Raw genomic sequence first — 21,729 nt, 5'->3', positions numbered from 1 at the left:
TATTCCAATGCCGTTGATGCCGTGTTTGAGATGGAATGAGGAACCAGAGCTCTGGACATTCTGCTCTTTCATTGGTGTCTGAATTAACTATAATTGATCTCAGATTTAATGCATTAATAATCAATTTTCTCATTTTATTCACGTTATTTAGACCTAGTTTGCTACATGACACACAGTCCATGTAAATTCATGCACTCATTATTTATAAATGAAATCCTTGAGGGCCCTAAGTCACAGATGCAATGTAGTACCGCCTACTGGGTGGAGGCTAACAATCATCATCATCATCATCAGAAGACCTGCACACTTGCCTCCTGCATGTGTTTATGGAGAGGTGTCTGCTCATGACATCATAGCTTCCAACCGCTCAGCATTTCTAGACCTGAGGGAATGTCTCTGTGGTGTACACACCTATGTCTGAATGGCTATGGGTTATTTTCCCATCACCTCCCTTTTCTGTTTTTAAATGAGGTTTGTTTTTGTTTTTGTTTTTAAAAGGCCCAAGTGCACAAAACACTAGAGCTGTGTTACTTTTCTAAAATGTGCATGGGTCATTCCACTTGATTCTGCTTTATATAAAATGCATAATTTCCCATAGATTTTTGATAATGTTCCATGTACATTTGCATCCATTAATTTTTCCTTTTTTAACCTAGAAATTAATGGAAATTAATTAAACTAATGGAAAATTAATAGAATAAGCAGACAAAAACTTATTTTCATTATTCATAATTCTTATTTCATTAAAAATGTATATAAATGCTACATTTAATTACTAGCATTTTAGCATCTCTTTACACATGCTAAGTGCCCTCTAGTGCTACTCTAGTGGCCCATTGCTTTATAAAAAAAACTCCTTTGTGTTGCTAGTGTGTTTTAGGTGGTTGCCAGGGTGTTGCTATGCTGTTTCTAGGGTGATCTTAAGGTGTTCTAAGGGGTTGCTATGAGGATAGGTTTTAGATTATCACTAGGGTGACCATATGTGCCATTTTTACTGGACACGTCCTGGCCAGGAGTTCTATATTGCCTAAAATATCCAGGTTTTGGCTCTCGAATCACTCTCGCAGCACTTTGATGTCAAACACCCATCGATCTACGCAACGCTGCTTCAAGTCGAATGAACACATCTAATCTGTATGCATGTTTGCACTGCCTTGACCGTTATCTGTAGAGTCCACCTTCTCACACACCATGATTGTTCAGTGCTGCATGTTATTGGTCAAGCTACTTTTCAGTCAAGCAAAGCTCAATATAGAAGTCCTGGCCAGGATGTGTCCCATAAAAATGGCACGTATGGCCACACTAATTATAACTCTTTCACATTTCTGTCTTGGGTTGTATTCTGTTAACAAAAAACAGGTTCCTGTAACATATTTCAGATATAGCTGCATGTTTCCTAAGCCATTTGTCTTGCAGACAGGCTGTGGGATTTATCAAGAGACCTACTGACCTTTGCCCTTTAAACTGAAGACAACCCCCGCCCTAAGTTGTCCTACCCAACCAGGTTCATTTTAGCCTTCAGTTCAGACTGTGTTTGAAGGTGTAATGGTCTAAGAGCATCTAAACACACATACGGCCACACAATCCAGCACAAGGTCAATGCACTCAAGCACCAGGGGTCACATCTCTGCCTGGAAGGTCAAAGGACTTAACTGAGTTCCGCAACACTGAGGATTGCTTAAATCCCAAAAAATGCATACGCAGCACTTAAATGGATTCGCAGGGGTTGTTTAGATTTCCTGTGCTATGGAGCTTGTGCAACGCTTGTGGATCTGATTCTGTTATTCAATTAAAACGTTATCTAGACTCAAGAGGTGTTTTCTAAATGCTAATGAGCCTTATTGTGAGGATTTGGTTTTCTTAACTAAAATATTGTTAATTTAAATTGTAGAAACGTCTCCTTCTCAGACGTATTTGTCACAGTGAATTTTTTTTTTTCCTTTTACAATTTAAAGGTGTCTAATTAGTGGCTCACTGAGATGAAATAGTATTCATCAGGTCATGAGATCTCACCTCGCCAGCATATCATTTATAGTCTTTAATGTGAGTGTACATTATTATCATCATTAACATGTCTGAAGAAACTTGTAATGCCGGTGAAAGCAAGCGTACATCTGTCTTGCATGCCAGCTTGGAGTGCAGAAGGACACCTGAGGTTATTGTCAGCAATGGGGACGATTTGCATGATATTTATGTGATGTGTTATCTGACAATATCAAATTTGGGTTAAATATAAAAGGTATTGCTCATCCCTATTATGCATGCCAGGCAGAAATGCTACCAAATGAAGAAGAAAAAAATGTACCTGGACTATTAAGATAGACGGCTGCCACCATTAAAGTGAAATTAATTCCCCTAATGGATAAGTTATTTCCTGGCCCTGATGCACTCAAGCATACAGTCGAAAAATGCATTAATGTGATTGAAAAAGGAAAGAAACAGTTCATTTAGATGATTTGTGTTGGGGATGATGCATCTGCTAAGAGATGAAAAGGCCAGGTCATGTGTTCAAAGCTCCTCACGTGGTGTGTGCTGGCATGAGCTAAACAAACCTCTAAATGTGATTAACCTCACATATCTCCCATTGCACTGCATCAGCACAGTTAAAGCACCAGGAGACAAAAATGTATCATATCATATTAAACTGTTATGCTCCTATGGTAAATACTTTGATATATTATATCGTTATGTTTGCCAATTCATGTTTTTCAGTGAATTTTAAAAGTGTTTTAGTGAATCCAGTTTATCTTATGTCTTATTTTCTATCATTCCTAGCACTATAGAATCCAGATATTGAGGTCAGTCATTAAATACAGCTGTATTGGTCGACCACTGCTATATAGTAGTGTAACTAGTAGCTACTATGGAATGTGAGGGGATCTCAGTGGCAGCTGGGCTTTAAATGCAACACAAGAACACATGCGCACCATACAGTCCACCTGTGTGCCATTACCAGAGACCCCAGATATATCATGACGCCTGGTCACTGAAAAACTGCACAGCCAGGCTCTTAGAACAGCTATTAGCATTGCAGCAAATATTTGCATGATGTATTAAGTGTTTATAGCAACTGTACTGCCTCCTGGTGGTTGCAAACAACATGAGTTTTAGCATCAAACTGCAAGGCAAAGTTATTCCTTGCTTGAAATATTAGCAACACAGAGCTGTTTTGCAAACAATAATCATGTTTTGCATAGCTTTTGCAATTATTATAAAGTTTTATATTTCTGTCTTGCTTTTTTGCTTTCATAATTTTAGTTATTTTATTACAAAGTCTTTTCGATCCTGTCAGTGCTTCATGAAATGTCATTGTGTTTGCATAGGTAAAGGTGAGGTGCGGATGCAGCTAGACAGCGCTCTTCAGGACGTCAACACACGCTACGCGGTTTTAGAGGAGACCGAGAAGAGAGCCGTGTGTCGAGCACTTATCGAGGAAAGAGGAAGATTCTGCTCATTCGTCACAATGCTCAAACCGTTCCTGGTGAGTGTCTGAGCAGACACTGATAAGGCACTATTTTTTGCAAAAAGAAAATGCTTGGCTTAAGACCACAACACTTTGTCAGCAATTTACATTACATTAACATTTTTGTAATATTTGAGCATTTTGAACTGTAAAATACCTGAATGTTGTGAGAGTATTTGGTTTAATGCCTTTAATTGATGCTGTTTTTCATTAAACAGGAAGATTATTACATCAGAATGCATTTGAGTTAAAAAGTACTTGATTGCCATGAAAATTTGCTGTATTTTTATTTGATTCTTCTTAAATATAGTCACACCATTGTTGTTGTTTTTATTTTATTTTATTTTTTAATTGTCAGGACGAAGAGATTAGCATGCTTGGTGAAGTCACCCACTTGCAGACAATTCTAGAAGATCTTGGCAATCTGACGGCTGATCCCAACACACTGCCTCCTGCTAGCGAACAGGTGCTGCATGGACTCTAATCAGGCACATAATGTCTGTTTTGATCTGTAGAGCTGTACATGTTCTCACACTCTGACGTCCTGCTCTGGTTTTGTTTATGCAGGTTATTCTTGATCTGAAAGGCTCCGACTACAGCTACACATATCAGACTCCACCCGCGTCTCCTAGCAACACGTTATCACGCAAGAGCAGCATCAGCAGGTGAGTTCAGTGTCAGGAAGAAGTGTTTGGTGCAAGAACTGCCAGCTAACTGATGATTATTATATTTATATTGTAGTGTTTTTGTTGCTAGGGCAATTTTATATAAAAATAAAAAAAATACCTTGGAGTTAACCTTTAAGCTTTGTACAGTAAGATATAATAAACAGTGATCCGCTAACTGCACACTGCCTTATGTGTATGTATGTATATATATATATATATATATATATATATATATATATATATATATATATATATATATATATATATATATATATATATATATATATATATATATATATATATATAATATAATTTTTCCTTGAAAATGATTGGAAAAAGAGGAGCACATGTAATAAACAATTGCGTGTTATTTTAAATAAACAGTATAAATGTTCTCTTTTAGTAACTACGCCTCTGTGCGTCATGTCCCATCTCTGGACTCCATCTCCAGTGCAGTGGATGGGCTTCATCTGCGAGCACCAGACACCACACAGGTATCATGGATACACACGCCACAACACGAAACAATGGGTCCAAAAGGTACCTAGAAACCTTAAGAAACCCAAACAGTTTAAATAATTTTTCAGCCAGAACACACACATGCAGCCTCATTCAGCCCAAAGAAACACGTCCAGCTGCGAACACAATCAAAGCCTAATCCAAACCTCCTCAAAATCCAACAGTGTTTGGACCCCAAGATCAAATCAGCAGATTGATTGTCAGTACACAATCATAATTCGACAGTACTTCAGTGCAAATAATATCAAATATTTAATGTAGTTTGTCTGGGTATTCCAGTGTAAGTGTATTGCAAAGAAGGTAGTATATCACTGTTGCGATGCTTAAAATAGTAACATATAAAATGCATGATAAATTATAAATTTGACAAAATTATACAGTTGTGTTTTACAAAAAAGTTACATAGGTTAATGCTGTGAGAACACCAAATTCAAGTTTGCTATGATTATGTGTAGTATGCTAGTTTATCAGTCTGATGTATTAGCCAAGTTAACCATAATGTGGAGACGACAAGAAATATTATGGTAAAATACCACTGGTGAATAGGGTGACATTTGTAATTCACAGATATCACCATACATTCCCAGGTCATTAATCACAGTACATTAAGACATTAAAACGTTATATTGCCAGTTTTCTGAAATGTTGTTTAAATAGTCAGTTAAGCAAATCTAATTAAATTCATTCATTTGCATAGATTTGGGTTTTACAGGGAAGATTTGGGATGTATATTTTTTAGCACTTTTAAGTTGGGTGTATTGTACTGCTGAAGTGATTTTTGGCTCAGTGAAGGAGAAAGTATGCATGTTGAAAAAAAATAAAAAGTATCTGTCAGAATCAGCCATGCATGAAAAAGCAGTTTGACCATTAGTAGCTATATTATGTGACACTCATAATTTAAAAGACGGATTAATAGTTGACATTTTACTATTTTCTGAATAGAATACCCAAAAGCATTCACTTTCAACCAAGACATTTGTTTAGGGATCTAAGGGGGTTTGGATTCATCTAATCTCATCTTTCTCTTGTTCCACTCCTCTCTGCCCCTCACCTCCATCTCTCAGCGCTCATGCAGTCCTCTCCTCTTGGTCGGAGGGGAGGAAGGCGCTCGCTCTCTCAGTGAGGGGAATTCTCCCACAATCCCTCGCACGGGCCACCGTGGCCAACACCTGCGGCACAGGAGCACTGTGAGCATAGACTCAGTGTAGTGCTGTGTGTGACTGTGGATGGATTCATTACTGTTGCATGTACTCCTGGACACTCACCTCTGATGGTTTTCTCCTGTGTTTGTCATTGTGCATGAGTGGAGGTTGTGTCTATGTGAGGGTAAACAGCGGCCTCTGCAGGCCAGTGAGAGGAACGCCTTCTGATAATTATACACAGGGAGAAAGATTTTAAATAATTTTCTGCTTTTAGTGTCTGTTTTTAAATATAATATCAGTCCCATGTCTTGAAACAAACACACTAACCAGTTTGCATATCTACAACTAAAAACCTGCATGCTCTGACAGGCCCATCTGAACTTTTCTACACTTACCAAACTGTCGTTAAAGTCAACATGAAATCAAAACTGTTATATATATATATATATATATATATATATATATATATATATATATATATATATATATATATATATATATATATATATATTTCTGGTCATCTTGTGGGCAGTTCTTCTGTGCACATCTTCACAATCCTTCATTATTTTGGTGAAACACAATTTCATGTTGGTTTTAAATCCTTATTACCTTATAACTACAGTTTGTCATAGGTTGGTTGGTGGTGACTTATTAAGTTGAGGTGGAGTAACAGAATATATTTTTGTGTAGGAGAAAGGTCAGAACTCTCCTGGCACAGAGAACGGGACCTCCATGCCACCACTGCACAAAGCTTACAGCGGGCATGAGGAGAGAGCCAGGACACTGTCCACCTCGGGCAAGGTGCATGCTCATTTAAATGCAGGAATGATTTCTAAGCAAAAAGTGACTTTTTTTTTTTTTTTACACTTCTTGATTCTAGTGGAATCATTGTGATAGCCTCATTTTCTGATCTCTGATTGGCTCTCATTGGTGTCTGTAGCCACAGTCAGCCCGGGAGCAGCTGGCTCTTACTCTTGGAGGTGGGCTTAATTCAGAAGCTCCTCGGACCAGCCGTGATTCCCTCCACTGCTCCAGCGGATACAGCACACAGACGACTACACCATCCTGCTCAGAAGACACTATTCCCTCACAGAATGGTCAGTATGTGTGTATGTACACTCACATGCATGAACTTTTTTTTTCTGTTCTAAAATGTTCCTTTTAAATCTTCAGTGCAGACAACTTGGAGAGATTATAAACAGTGCTCAGTCTAGATTTCTTTTTCTCCATTTTTACCCCCTTTTTTATACCCTCAACACGGTAATCTGATTTGTGGTTTGTGTGCACATCATATGTTTTTTATGGTCCAATTTTAGACTAAATCTGATGTGTTTCCACAAATCACAGGCTTAGATTGCTGTCCAAAGTGCATGTTTCTGGGCCTTTGTATACATGTTAAATGTACTTTATTGTTCTTTTACAGTGGTAAAGAAAGAACCTCCTCTATATGGTAGGTTTCTGACTGTCATTGCATAGACTTAATTATTCTCATTGTGATCATATACCAATAATAAACAACATTAAATGTCTTTATTTCTGGGAATCCATATCATATTGCAGGCTTGCCTTTGTTGAAAGAGTGTTATCTGTATGGGTAAGATACGAATGTGTGCAAACATGAGATATAACTGGTGGCATCTCGTTGCTCTGTTGTCCATCTTCTCATGTTGCCCTGAGTATAACCAAAAGATACACTCAGAAAGAGCTTTTGTTTTGTCTGTTTTATTCATGTTCTAGGAGGTAATCTAGTATCATTTTCTTTATGCATGTCATTTTTTTAAGGCTGTCAATTTAGTGCAATTAATTAATAATATGAATAAGACAATAATATGATTTAAAATAAAAATGTTTAGATTAATTTTAATTTAAAATGTAAAATTGTATATGCATCTTAAATTAGTATAATTTTTGCTTTGCAGTTTGCATTTGACCATTAGTTCAAAAGAAAAAAAATGTATATCTTATTTATCATTTTGTTTTAGATTTTTAATTTTCATTATATGTACATGCCAACTATTTAAAATACATGAAATACAAGTAATTTATAATTTGAACAACTAGATAATGCTGCCTTTCAACAATGTTAAAAACATCACACAAGCCAAGCTGATTTTGCAACGTATAAAAACCCATGCACTGTCCTGTCCGAAACATTCTCACAATGTTGGGCCATCTTTATTGTTAAACCCTGACATCAAATTTTGAGACCTGATGAACAGCTGTTGTGTTTTCTTCCACTCTCATTCCCTGCATATGTAATTTCTGCTTGAATTTCATTATTTTCCTCCTTTTAAATAATATAGAAGTGCTATCATTTAACCTTAACACAGTGTGTGACTCTTCTCTTTTTGTGTTTCTCTCTCTTTCAGACTATGACTACATCTCGCTGCATGGAGGAGAGGACACCCACAGCCAGTCTGAATTTGATAAATCTTCCACAATTCCTCGCAACAGTGACTTGAGTCTCAATTACCGCAAAATGTTTCAAAGCAAGAGGCCGGCGTCTACCGTCAGTCTGCTGATGGATCCGGAGCCTATAGGACCCCACACGGCCACCATCCGCCGTAAACCCTCCAGCAAGCCCAACATCCGCCGTGGGACCATCAGTGGAGGAGTCCCTATCCCCATCTCCACACCACAGGTCCTTCATCTACTCAGACTCTAGTCAGAACATTCTTAGACTTGCTGGAATATCGGTCATTATTTGGAACCAGTCATGAAGGATTGTGAATTTACATAAAGAATTCCAATACAGTATTATTTTCAAACACATAATTCTTAAAAAATCTTTTACAACTACAAATAGGATGAATGCCCCTGTAGAATACAAAATTAATTTCTTTCAGGATTTAAATACGCTTACAAACTTACAATTTAAAAGTTTGGGTCCGTAGTTTTAAATTGTATTCTTATTTTTATGCAGCAAGGATGCATTAAATTTATCAAAGTTAACATTAAAGACATTTATTACTTTACAAAAGTACATTTCTATTTTATTTGAATTCTGTTATTTTGAGCTTTCTATTCAGAAAGTTTCCACAAAGATAGTAAGCAACTGTTTCCACCATTGATGATAATCAGAAATGTTTAATTTTAATGTAAATACATTTCAACAATATTACTGTTTTTACTGTATTTTTGGATCAAATCAGTGCAGCCTTGGTGAGCATGATATATATATATATATATATAATCTTCTTGCTGATACCAAACCTTTGAATTGTAGTATATATCCAGTATATTAGTATTAATATTTAAATATATGTATGCATTAAAATAATTAAATACAGGGCTCTGATCCATTAGGACTAAAATAACAAATCCTGTATGAATTTAAATGGGAATCTTTATTTGATTCTTAAGGAAATTCCGTTGTTTCAAGTTGTGAAAGAAATTCCAAATTTGATATTGCACAATTTTTTTGTTTGTTCACAATATTTTGGATGTATTTGCTTAGCTTTTTTAATTTTTGTTTTAACAGTATCATGCTCACAGAAAGAGGTTGTGTTTTTCTACATCCCTGTATTGTGTTCTATTGATGTTCTTATAAAATTAACCAAGAAAGCCACTTTCTTCCTGCTCTTAGGTGCCACTGAAGGCATCCGTTTCTACAGCCGGCCTGAGCGGCAGTGAGGAGACCATGTGCCTTCCTGGAGGGATGCAGAGCAACAGGGTTCCTGGCTCTGATCTGGTTCACACCAGACATAATCTCTGTACATCCACTCAGAGTTTGAGTGCAATGCCACCTCCATACTATTCCATGTTTCCTGGGCAGCCACCAGTGGGCGGCACAGAGCTGCTGTATCAAATGAGCAAGCAACAGCAGTATGCACTGCACCAACAGCAGCAGAGGCAATATCATCATCATCAACAACAACAACAGCTGCAACAACAATATAATCAACAACAGTACAATCACCAACAACAATATAACCAACCGCAGGAGCCGCAATATCAACAGACACATCAGAAAGAGCTCCAGCAGAAACTCGAACGACAGCAACATAAAAATCAGCAGATTCAGAACATGTCCGCTCACAATTCTAGCATGCCCACTGAAAGCGGGCAGATCAATTCGGCCGAGCCTGGCGTGGATCATGTCGACGGCGTTCCTGATCCAGGCAGCGGAGGTGACATGTTGAGTATGATCCGCAGAGTCAGACTACGACGCACAATCACCAACGATCGTTCGGCGCCTTTAATCACCCCCGACCATCTAAACTGATCTCAGCTTTAGTTTTCCTGTGCTTTGAATTCATCTGACTTTTTACGGTTGCCTTTTCCGTCTTTTCGTTTAGTGACTTTTGTCATTCCCTTTAATGTTGCGGTTTAAATATTATTTGTTTTGTTTTTAAGTGGAGGCAAAACCGTTGACTAGCGTGCGAGTCACAAGAAAAGACGTTTGATTAAATTACTCTGTGCTAGAAGAACAAACGTATTGCAGTGTCGTGCGAATGTTGCCTCTAAATAAATTAAAGTTAATTCTTCAGGCTGTGTGCTTTACATGTATACACGGATATATATGTATTTAGAGATCTAGATTGAGCATTGGAGCTTAAGATATATTAAAGTTATTTGTTTATGTTGTATTCGCAAGTATAAAGCACTCAGCCTTCTGGTTAGAGATCAAAAACTTCTGTATATATAAGAGAATTAATTGAAAGACTGTTGCATTATTATACATTTTGTTTTCTGAAATTAGATAAAGCAGCACTAGGCGTCTATTTTTGTACAGTTTAGGGTAACAGAAAACTGCACCACTGCCTTTAATCCACCCAATGACTGGATGCAAATGCAGCCAATGAGAGAAATGGAGGGAGGGAAGGAGCGAGGTGATTGGGTGGATGAACGAAGGACCAGAATAGTGGATATTATCTGTGTTGCTTTTGACTGTGAGAGCTTACGAAGGCATCACTGTGCTTATTTATTCAACCTGTTTGATTCTGAATCATTTTTAATTGTTTGTTTACCAAAGCTTTGATGCTGTAGCCGTAGATACACATAAAACATGCTCTCCTGGAAGATTTATAATGACTTATTTCATAAAACCTCAAATTTGTGACCCATGACTTTGAGCATTTTCTTTTTGTCTTTGAATTAAAAAAAAAAAAAAAAAAAAAACTTCTTTAAACTCATTTATTATTACCTGAAAAGAAAGTGAATGGTTGCATTAGGTTTATAGAATGAATTCATTCTGTTGCTAGAATATACTTTCACTTTGAAACCCTTGATTTTTTTTTTTTTTTTTAAACGTTAAGTGCATCTTAGGGCGGAGGGAGGCAGAATAAAACTGAGATCTGATTTGGCTTTGTGATATTATCAAATCACAATAGCTTTGATTTGAATTAAATGAATATATAGGCACTGTGTGTTTCAGTGTGAAGTGCAGCACTGTGTTCTTTTACACGTGAGCAGGCCATGATCCAGTGTTTTCAGTATCTCTAAATCTGCTCATCTGATCCACATGAACTTGTAAGTTTGGGACGCTTATAAACCTGTTTTTGGAAACACACCATGCACCATCCATCTTCCCAGTCTTGTTGACCTTTGTCAACAAAAGAAAAAGCCCTGCAGTTTTGAAAAAGAGCTAATTTGATTCAATTGTATAGTTGCACTGAAGAAAAAAAAACAGTACAATTAATATTTTATTGTCATATTGATGTAATTATAACACTTTTGGCCAAATTGTACAGCCCTTCAAACAAGCGCAGGAAATCTGGACCTAAAATCTGGAGATTTTAGATCACAGTATAATTTTTTACCAGAAAGATTGCAATGAGAAGTTAACATCACTGACATCTTGTTATAAAAGCTTTCTTCTTTCTGTTTTTTTTTCTTTTTTAACTGAAAGCCAATGCTGGACATTTGCTTTCAAGCTTGAAGTGCATCACCAATGCCTTGAATGTGTTTAATATAAGGTTTTTTGAATAGAACATCATTTTTAGTACCTCCTAAAATAAGCACTTCTGCGGTCTGACAGAATCTCTTGCACCTGTACTCTCTTTGACATCTTATAATGAATCACATCCGTCACGTGCGCTTTGAACTTTCCCTCCTGCTGTAAAAGTCATTTCTTTATATCTTACTGCATTCTCTTTTTCTTTTCTTTTTTTTACTGCCCTGTTTTTTGTATACTTTTCAGGTTATTCTCAATCTAGGGTTACTTCACACCTGTCTGAGCCGTGTCTAGGATTTCTTGACCTTCTCTTCATCTGAATGCTCAATTGTTTTGTCTCTCTTCTGTAATTTGGACGTGACCAGAGATGTTCACTGCTGACACAATGCTCCTCAGGCTCTTTAGCTTGCAGCTGCTGTACGGCGCTCCTAGAGTGAAAAAGAATATCGGTTTACTCTGAAATTTGAGCTGACCGAGGTGTTTCTCTACTAATCTGCATTGTTATTATTGCTGCTCAGGGCAGGAATAAACTTGGAAGATCAGAAGGTGGAATGTAATATGCCCAAGATTTTTTTGTTTGTTTTTGATATTTTTTATTAGCATTCTCACATTTGATTTAATGCATTTTGTATCTATACCATTTCATGTGATCATTTCATGTAAGCATCAGTGGAAAGGGGTGAATGTCAAATTAAAGTGAAGAAAACTGAATCATTGTGAACCAGTCTCTTCTGGGATTTTAGTGGTCATTAAAGCAATAAGCCACAAGAAAGCGGTTTGTGATTTTAATGATGGTAATATGGGTGCCGGGGTTCCCAATATTAATGTTTTTTTTCTGCATTTTTGATCAAATAAATGCAGTCTTAATGAGCAGAACTGACTTCTTTCAGAAACATTTAAAAATCTTACAGATACCATTTTTTTTTATTAAGTATGATTCTGAAAACTTTGAAGATTACTATCACAAACAATCTCTCCTCAACAAACAATGAGCAATAGTATTAGCAATCAGTTATCAAACAACACCACTAGGAGTATTAATATAAAAAGTAATGTCACTACCAAATCCTTTTCCAACAAAACAGTCTTTTTATGTTTTTATTTTAGGTTCCTCTCAAGCTGATACACTTCTCTCCTACAGTGGAGTGAGGTTGAGGTAAGACTTGTAATGAACAGGAACTGATTAGTGCTGGATTTGAAATCAGAACAAGCTGCAGTGTTGAGGTCAAGTGTGTGTGGATTCAGAGGTGACTGAGCTGTGAGTGTGTGTGTGTTAAACATCTCTCAATGTTTAGATCTCATCGTTGTTATCATTATCTTCCACTACAGTCCTCGTCTGCAAGTCATGCTGAAGTCTCAAACAACTTGGAATATGTGATTTAGAAATAAAAGGCTGAATCTTCATTTACTGAACAAATCCAAACAAAATTATAAACCCAACACTTGTTTTTGCTCCCATTTGTCATGAGACTCAAAGATCTAAGACTTTTTCTATGTACACAAAAGGCCTTATTCTCTCAAATATTGTGTTTGTGTCTAAATCTGTGTTAGTGAGCACTTCTCCTTTGCCGAGATAATTCACCCACCTCAAGATGATTATTGCACAGGTGTGCCTTAGGCATGCCACATTAAAAGGCCACTCTAAAATGTTCAGTTTTACTGTATTGGAGGGTCTGAAAACCAGTCAGTATTTGCTTCACGCAATTCAACACATGTCCTTCGCATAGAGTTGATCAGGTTGTTGATTGTGGCTTGTGGAATGTTGGTCCACTCCTCTTCAGTGGCTGTGTGAAGTTGCTGGATATTGGCAGGAACTGGAACACACTGTCGTATACGTTGATCCCAAACATGCTCAATGGGTGTCCGGTGAGTATGCTGGCCATGCAAGAACTAGGATGTTTTCAGTTTCCAGGAATTATGTACAGATCTTTGCATCATGGGGCCATGCATTATCATGCTGCAAAATGAAGTGATGGTCGTTGATGAAGGGCACAACAATACGCCTCAGGATCTCGCCATGGTATCTCTGTGCATTCAAAATGCCATCAATAAAAGGCACTTGTGTTCGTTGTCCATAACATATGTCTAACCCTACCGTCACCATGGGCCACTCGATCCACAATGCTGACATCAACAAACCGCTCACCCACACAATGCATACACATGGCCTGCCATCTGCCCTGTACAGTGAAAACTGGGATTCATCTGTGAAGAGAACACCTCTTCAAAGTGCCTGATGCCAACGAATGTGAGCATTTGCCCACTCAAGTTGGTTACAATGAGAAAATGCAGTCAGATCGAGACCCCGATGAGGATGACAAGCATGCAGATGAGCTTCCCTGAGACGGTTTCTGACAGTTTGGGCCGAAATTCTTTGGTTATGCAAACCGACTGTTGCAGCAGCTGTCCGGGTGGCTGATCTCAGATGATCTTGGAGGTGAAGATGCTGGATGTGGAGGTCCTGGGCTGGTGTGGTTACACATGGTCTGTGGTTGTGAGGCCAGTTGGATGTACTGGCAAATTCTCTGAAACGCCTTTGGAGATGGCTTATGGTAGAGAAATAAACATTCAATTCACGGGCAACAGCTCTGGTGGACATTCCTGCAGTCAGCATGCCAATTCCCAGACAGCAAGCAGTTTCAATCCAGAACCGGCCCACATCTGGCCCGCGTGAAATCCATGCGGGCCAAATCTGGGCCGAAACTGCTTGCTGTCTGGGGTGCACGCTCCCTTAAAACTTGCGACATCTGTGGCATTGTGCATTGTGATAAAACTGCACATTTTAGAGTGGCCTGTTATTGTGGCCAGCCTAAGGCATCATCAGCATCTTGATATGCCACACCTGTGAAGTGGATGGATTATCTCGGCAAAGGAGAAGTGCTCACTAAAACAGATTTACACAGATATGTGAACAATGTTTGAGAGAAATAGGCCTTTTGTGTACATAGAAAAAGTCTTAGATCTTTGAAGTTAGCTCATGAAAAGTGGGGGCAAAAACAAAAGTGTTTATAATTTTGTGCAGCGTACTAAACTCATTTTACACAATAATTTGTGCATTTATCTCAGTTGATCTATTCAGCCTTTGTATCGTGTTGGTTTGTATCAAACCTTTTGTTTATTTAAAAAAATAGATTTTTGCGAGGATAAGAATTTCATGCTGCCAACTCATTTATACATTTAAGATATATAAGGAGAAATTGTTGAATTCTGTGCACTAAAAATGCTGCTGATGTTGTCCATGTTTTGTCCGGGTCCTTTAGTAAATCTGAGGCCTGGATGATACAGATCCGTCACTCTCTCACACACACACAAGACGCTTCTGTGTCACTGTGACTAAGCATTTTATCGAAGCCGTGTGACTTTAGCGGTCACGGTAATTCGGTGATCTCATCTGACCTGAATGCCGCTCTGTAGGCTATTGCTGAGTGATTGCAGCATGTTGCTGACTCACCTTCAGCAGTTCAGGCGGTGAACGCAAGGTGGCGCCGCGAACCGCCGCGAAAGCTTCCATCCGTCATCACTTCCAGGAACGCCGCCGCTTTTAGCAGGCACTGCCCAAAATAGCGGGAGGAGAGTCTGTTCTCCCGGGAGGCAATCTAAAGTGGCGAAGGGGGTCTGTAAACATGAAGCCAGTGTAAGTGGTCATGTGAAAACTATTTATTTTCTTCCGACATGTCCTGTCCGCTTTTAGAATGAGAGGGAAATGGAGATGAACAATCACCAGTGTGTTTATTTAATATCATAATGTTGGAAAGTTACAGTGCCCCCCCAAATGTGAATTTAGACACTTAAGTTACACCACGCTTATAAATATCCAAAATGCACTAAATCAGAGACCTACAAAGAATAATACGCTGTATATATCAATGTAAATATACTTTAATACATAACTATAATATTAGTTGGATGCGTTTTATATCACAATTTTTTTTTAATAAATCTATTCAGTTTAAAGTAATTTATTGACCTGGTTGTGCTTACAATATTGCCAAGGCACATAATGTCAAGAAAAAGAAATGCACAATTTAACAAATATAATAATCTCAATAATAAAATAAGGTTTTCTCCAGGTAGTTAGTAATTAGAAAAGGTCTGTAGTTTTTTGACACAAATAATTTATGTTTTGACATGCAGACATTTTTGACGATCAAAATATGTTTTGGTGCCATAGTAATGTCATGGTAACATTAATATTTTAATAGATTGCATTGGACCGCAGAGGAAGGGTCGTTGACCACAGTTAAATGAGTCACACCTGACTAAAGATAAAAGTAACCAAGGTCAATTCGTCCTTTTTGTTGTTGTTGTTGCTGTTACTCCCATCTGTTGACCCTTTATGTAATCCTGTATTCTTTCTCCATTTGAAACGAGTTAAGAGGTGAGTCCTCCAGCATGTGTGTTTAAAAGGGAGAGTGAGTCAGAGAGATTTCATCCCATTACTGAGACTGACTCACTTCCGTAACGTTATTATCCACTGGCAACAGCTTCCTAAAGTAAAACCACAAAGCATATGCACACACACATGCCTCAAACAGCCCTGGACTTGAACTTTACTCCAGTTATAAAACTTCCTTATCTTTTCATGTATATTTTGTATGTTTTACAGTAAACTAAAAACACCCGCCTTCCCTTGGATTTCCCCCACCCCCAACGTTTAAGTGAATTCATGCGTCTGTGACCTCGGACTGTGTTCAGGTTTCTCCATGAGAGGATCAGGCTATGACACATTCACTCAGATTTTTTTTTATGTCTTTTGTAACTATTAACAATAACTTTCATTAATGTTGACTCTGTAGACTGATTCAAGGTTTTGTCATTTATTCATCCTCATGTCATTACAAACCCATATGATATGCTTTCTTCAGTGGAACTTAAAAGGAGGTGTTTTGATGAATGTTCATGCTGCTTTGTTTTAGAAAATATATAGTGACAAGGGAATGTCAAGAACCCTAAAATAAAAAATAAAAAAGTCTGAAGCCATGCAATATTGTAAGTTGTTTTAACATAAAATAAAATAAAAACAATAAATAAGTCTTTAAACTAAAATAAAAATGAGGCACACTTTGCATTGAGATCCCGTTACTTAATGCATTAACTGGCATGAACAGTAAATTTTTTACAGTGTTTATTAATTAATAAAAATAACTTTAGTTAATAGAAAAATACTACTGTTCCATTTATACTTCATTTTTATTTGAATTGTGTAATAGTAAATGTTGAAATTAACATTACAATTATTTATATGTACTTTTTATTGTTAGTTCATGTAATCTAATTAACCAATGTTAACATCTGAAACCTTATTAAAGTATAACTTAAGTAAAGTGTTATCATACAATTAATAGGAAATATTTAACAAAAATGAATGAACGTCAAAAAAAAAGCACAAATTAAAATAGGAATGAAAAAAGCTAATTAAAAATATTGATAATAGTATATAAAATCATGCTGCTCTTATGCTTTACTTTTTATTGTACTTTTTATTTTATTAGCTATTCACTTTCACTATATGTAAAACAGCAGCTTGGGCATTCTTCAAAACATCTCCCTTTTGTTTCCATGGAACATAGAATCTCCTACAGAACAAGATGAACTCGAATAGAAGAATTTACATTTTTGGCTCATCTATCCCTTTAAGTTGTGCCAGAGCTAAAGTTCTTAATAAACTTGTGTCTGGTTGTGTCTTCTGTAGTTGTGCCAGCATCTGTGATTGGTCACGGCCATGATCTCTGATGCAGCATGTGATGCTGCCCTCACTTCCCTCCTGATCGAGCATCACACCAGTGTCTGCTGCACAAAACACTTTCTCATGACTGATGAGGAGACCAAACGACTTGTGATTCAATCTCAGAAATGACTGCACGCACTTCGGTTATGCTTTAGAAAGTACACGTCTGATGGTTTTTACAACAGATTGTATTTTCCCCTACCACAAGCAAGTAACAATCCTTTACATAGTGTTGTTAAAACCGGTTGAGCTGCTTAATATTTTTGCAGAAACCATTTTATAAGGATTTTTTTTATTAATATAAAGTTCAAAAGAACAGCATTTATCTGAAATAGATTTATTTATTTTTTTGTGACAATATAATGTTTTTCAGTCTTATTTGATCCATTTCAATGTATCCTTGCTGAATAAGAGTATTCTTTTTTTCTTTATTAATTAAAAAAAAAAAATTGTTATGCAAGCATGTTATGCATACTTGATTTTAGAAAGCTGTTGAGTGTTTGACATCACTCGAGTTACCGAAATGTAACTTTCTTAACCTGTTTTATGATGCTTTGGTGGTTTTTCAAAACTTGAAAGTTTAAGCACCAGTTGATTTATAATTGCACTGAAAAGTCAAACTTTCATATTTTCTTTATTTGTTTTCCACAGGAGAAAGACGGATGGGTTTGGAATGACAAATGGGTCCATAAATGATGACAAATCTTTCTTTTCTTTTCTTTCTTTTTCTTTTTTTTTTTTTTTTTTGGTAGACTGTCCCTTTAAGTCTTTGTAAAGATCCCTTACTCATAATCTGAGCATTCTATCTGTATGAATGAGAGTTTACCCCCTGAAGCATCTGTTGCAATCCACATCTAAGGGGAGGAAATGCATTTTACGACCCTAACCATTAGATTAACTAACTCTTTGAGCCTTGTGTAAGTTTACTCTTTGCCAACCTATTCAGCACAAACTATGACTTGGCTATTATACTTACTGTACAATAAACGTGTTAATATGTAGCCAGTTATGTTTGAAGTGTGAATCGGTTAAATGTCCTGCAGTCATTGTTAGGAAGCGATGTCATATAATTAACAGCTCTTGGACTTCATCCCAGGTTGAAAAAGGCGGTTTGTCTGTTTGTCGATAGTGTGTGTTTTATTACACCCTTCCTAAAACTGCGTTAACAATTCCTCAAGTTGCGTTAATGCCTGAAAGAGTGACACATTTCATGTGTTTCTCATTGTGACAAAATGTGACCATAAATTATGTTTAATTAAATTAGCAGATTGACAAATATGACTCTCTGTAAGATTGTTCTTACACAGTTGCATTGCAAAATATTTAGCTTATCATGCTTACAAAATAGCATTATGGTGTACTTTATAATGATATATGATTTTAAATGCCATTTGAAAGTACAATAGGGAAGTTGTGGCCTAATGGTTAGAGAGTTGGATTTGCAATCGAAGGGTTGTGAGTTCTAGTCTCGGGCCGGCAGGAATTGTAGGTGGAGGAGTGCATGTGCAGTTCTCTCTCCACCTTCAATACCACGACTTAGGTTCCCTTGAGCAAGCACCTCCAACTGCTCCCCGGGCGCCGCAGCATAAATGGCTGCCCACTGTTTCGGGTGTGTGTTCACAGCGTGTGTGTGTGTGTTCACTGCTCTGTGTGTGTGCACTTCGGATGGGTTAAATGCAGAGCACGAATTCTGAGTATGGGTCACCATACTTGGCTGAATGTCACGTCACTCTTTTCACTTTCAATAGTATTACCATTCATTTGTCACTTGAAAAAAAATATATATACCTATTTATATTTATATATACCATCGTGCAGTGGTAGTATATATATATACTGTACCTTATGGTTTGTCCAACAATAACATAGTACTGTAATTGTAAATGTCTAAAATACCATGGTATTTCCAATGTACGTTTTGGTACTGTTTTGCAAGTGCATATAGTATACATCAAAGTACCATGGTGTTACGATCTGATACCACTATGTTTTTATATCACTGTACAGTGATGGTATCAGATAACAGCGCTAGAGTATTTTAAATTATACATATGGTACATGGTAATGAAATACATATACCATGGTTTACAGTATATAATGTAGTTCATTTTATTAACATGAATATCATAGTACTATTATGATACATTTCCAAAATATCATGTGTATGTCCAGAAGACCATAGTATTACCATGGTAAAAAGAAAACTTTGCTTATCACAAACAATTTGTGAATATTACAAACAACACTGAAGAGTAAAGAACGTCCCTGTTTGCTTCCCCCTCACAGTTGAAATGAGATCTTCTCTTCGCCTCCTTTCATTATAAAGAATATTAAATTACACAAAAGCTTTTTTTTTTTCAGAGGGAATTTTCCCGCCAAAACGCAGCTGGCCTTGTGGTAACCTTGGTAACCGTGCCCATTGCAACTCTGTGCCACGTGAATGAGGAAGCCATTCTGTGTGTTCAGTTACAGTGCCACACACTCTGATGGTGCTAGTCAGTGCCACATGGGCATGTGTGTGTGTGTGTGTGTCATGCTGAGGTAATGAAGTTTGGCAGATCCCCAGGAGCTCTCACCACCTCTCTGTGCTCCTTGAGTTACATGTTCCCTCTCAGACTTCAAACAACATCTTCACAATGAAGCCTGGAAAATAAAGGTCCTTTAATCGATGCTGGCGGTTAGTGAATTTGCTGTAAAATAATAGTTATGCATTCGTCATGGTGCCACTTAACCACTAGAGGCCCCTGTAATGTTAGTCAGGAGCCTATTGTGTTTCCTCGATACCAAAATCCAGACTCCCACACAGGTAGAAACTCCAGCTGTGCTGCTCTAGTTAGTTCAACTCTAGTTGATCTTACTGAGAACTCATTCATAGATGGTCAGGCGTTCCTCCTAACAGTTACCTGTCTGCCTGCCTGCCTGTCTGTCTGTCTGCCTGTCTGTCTGTCTGTCTGTCTTGTCTGTCTGTCTGTCTTGTCTGTCTGTCTGTGTGCCTGTCTGTCTGTGTGCCTGCCTGCCTGTCTGTCTGTCTGTCTGTGTGCCTGCCTGCCTGTCTGTCTGTCTGTCTGTCTGTCTGTCTTGTCTGTCTGTCTGTGTGCCTGTCTTGTCTGTCTGTCTGTGTGCCTGTCTTGTCTGTCTGTCTGTGTGCCTGTCTGTCTGTCTGTCTGTCTTGTCTGTCTGTCTGTGTGCCTGTCTGTCTGTCTGTCTGTCTGTCTGTCAGTCACCTGCCTGTTTGTCTGTCTGTCTGTCTGTCTTGTCTGTCTGTCTGTGTGCCTGTCTTGTCTGTCTGTCTGTGTGCCTGTCTGTCTGTCTGTCAGTCCCCTGTCTGTTTGTCTGTCTGTCTGTCTGCCTTTGGCTCTCACCTGGCAGTCAGTCCAATAACCGTCTGTCTGTCTGTTTGTTATTCTATCGTTCTATCTGTCTGTCTACGGTTCTATATATCATTCTTTCTGTCAGTTGATTATTCTATTCATACACCCATCTATCTGTCATTCTTTTTTTCTTATTTAATATATATCTATCTTTTATCCACCTTTCTAATGTTATACCTATCATTCCATTATCATACCTATCATTCTTGTCTATCATTCTATCTACAGTTCTATAAATTGTTATTTTTGTTACTCTATTATTATATCCATCCATCCATCCATCCATCAACCTATCCGTTTGTTTCTTTGTTTTATATACCGTCCTAACATTCCATCCTATTTTCTTGCTTTGTTATATCATTTTGTTGTTCCTACATTCTGCGTTTCTATCTGCCGTTGTATCTGTCAGTCTATTGTTATCTATCTATCTATCTATCTATCTATCTATCTATCTATCTATCTATCTATCTATCTATCTATCTCATTCTTTCAATACATTTCTATAAATTTCCTTTTCCATAAACGGTAGCAAATTGAACCTGTATGTTTTTGTAAGACAGAGTAGGCTTATTTGTAGATGCTTCTGGAACAAGTGTTAGTGAGCATGCAAGAGAGAGAGAGAGATGGAGTATCACATGAGGTTCCTCCCCTCAGCGTAGTGGACTCATTGACCTTTTGTTCTTTTCTGCTCGGCTGTGAGAGAAGGGGAAGCGCGCGAAACGACAGCCAATCAGGTCGCGGCGTGGCAGCTGGCAGAGAATACTACAATGGTATAGAGTTCTGACAAAGAGAGGGCCTGTTCCCGCACTATGCAAAAAACACTGGCAGTCTTCCAAAATGCATTCCTCACAGAAAGACTGAGGAGAGTTGAGAAAGCGAGAAGCGCGAGCTTAGAATGAGGAAGCGTGCCGGCTGCATTGTGCTGGGGGTTCTTTTTCTTCC

The 21,729-nt window shown here is 37.7% G+C and overlaps 1 protein-coding gene and 1 long non-coding RNA gene across 7 annotated transcripts in view; one reads left to right on the top strand and one right to left on the bottom strand.

The window, feature by feature from the left end:
- Positions 1 to 10,861, top strand: part of LOC128015953 (protein MTSS 2-like) — a 53,173-nt gene extending 42,312 nt beyond the window's left edge. The window contains exons 7-16 of one of the 6 annotated variants that reach the window (XM_052600221.1): positions 3,324 to 3,481; positions 3,822 to 3,929; positions 4,031 to 4,128; positions 4,535 to 4,625; positions 5,715 to 5,837; positions 6,483 to 6,593; positions 6,739 to 6,889; positions 7,216 to 7,242; positions 8,162 to 8,433; positions 9,379 to 10,861. In XM_052600221.1, the coding sequence (XP_052456181.1) occupies positions 3,324 to 3,481; positions 3,822 to 3,929; positions 4,031 to 4,128; positions 4,535 to 4,625; positions 5,715 to 5,837; positions 6,483 to 6,593; positions 6,739 to 6,889; positions 7,216 to 7,242; positions 8,162 to 8,433; positions 9,379 to 10,017 (1,778 nt within the window). In that variant the 3' untranslated portion in view covers positions 10,018 to 10,861. Of the gene's footprint in view, positions 1 to 3,323; positions 3,482 to 3,821; positions 3,930 to 4,030; positions 4,129 to 4,534; positions 4,626 to 5,714; positions 5,838 to 6,482; positions 6,594 to 6,732; positions 6,890 to 7,215; positions 7,243 to 8,161; positions 8,434 to 9,378 lie in introns of all 6 variants that reach the window. The other 5 variants (XM_052600220.1, XM_052600224.1, XM_052600222.1 and 2 more) reach the window with 5 other exon arrangements.
- Positions 10,862 to 11,412: 551 nt separating this feature from the next.
- Positions 11,413 to 15,517, bottom strand: LOC128015956 (uncharacterized). Its single transcript, XR_008184041.1, has 2 exons — positions 15,140 to 15,517; positions 11,413 to 12,116 (listed from the first exon to the last, which is right to left on the bottom strand). It is a non-coding gene; the product is annotated as an uncharacterized LOC128015956 (long non-coding RNA).
- Positions 15,518 to 21,729: the final 6,212 nt, after the last annotated feature.

Source organism: Carassius gibelio, chromosome A6 (genome assembly GCF_023724105.1).
Source record: "Carassius gibelio isolate Cgi1373 ecotype wild population from Czech Republic chromosome A6, carGib1.2-hapl.c, whole genome shotgun sequence".
NCBI classification, from domain to species: domain Eukaryota; kingdom Metazoa; phylum Chordata; class Actinopteri; order Cypriniformes; family Cyprinidae; genus Carassius; species Carassius gibelio.
Note: the sequence above shows the minus strand (reverse complement) of the source record. Positions and strands in the feature narration are given on the sequence as shown.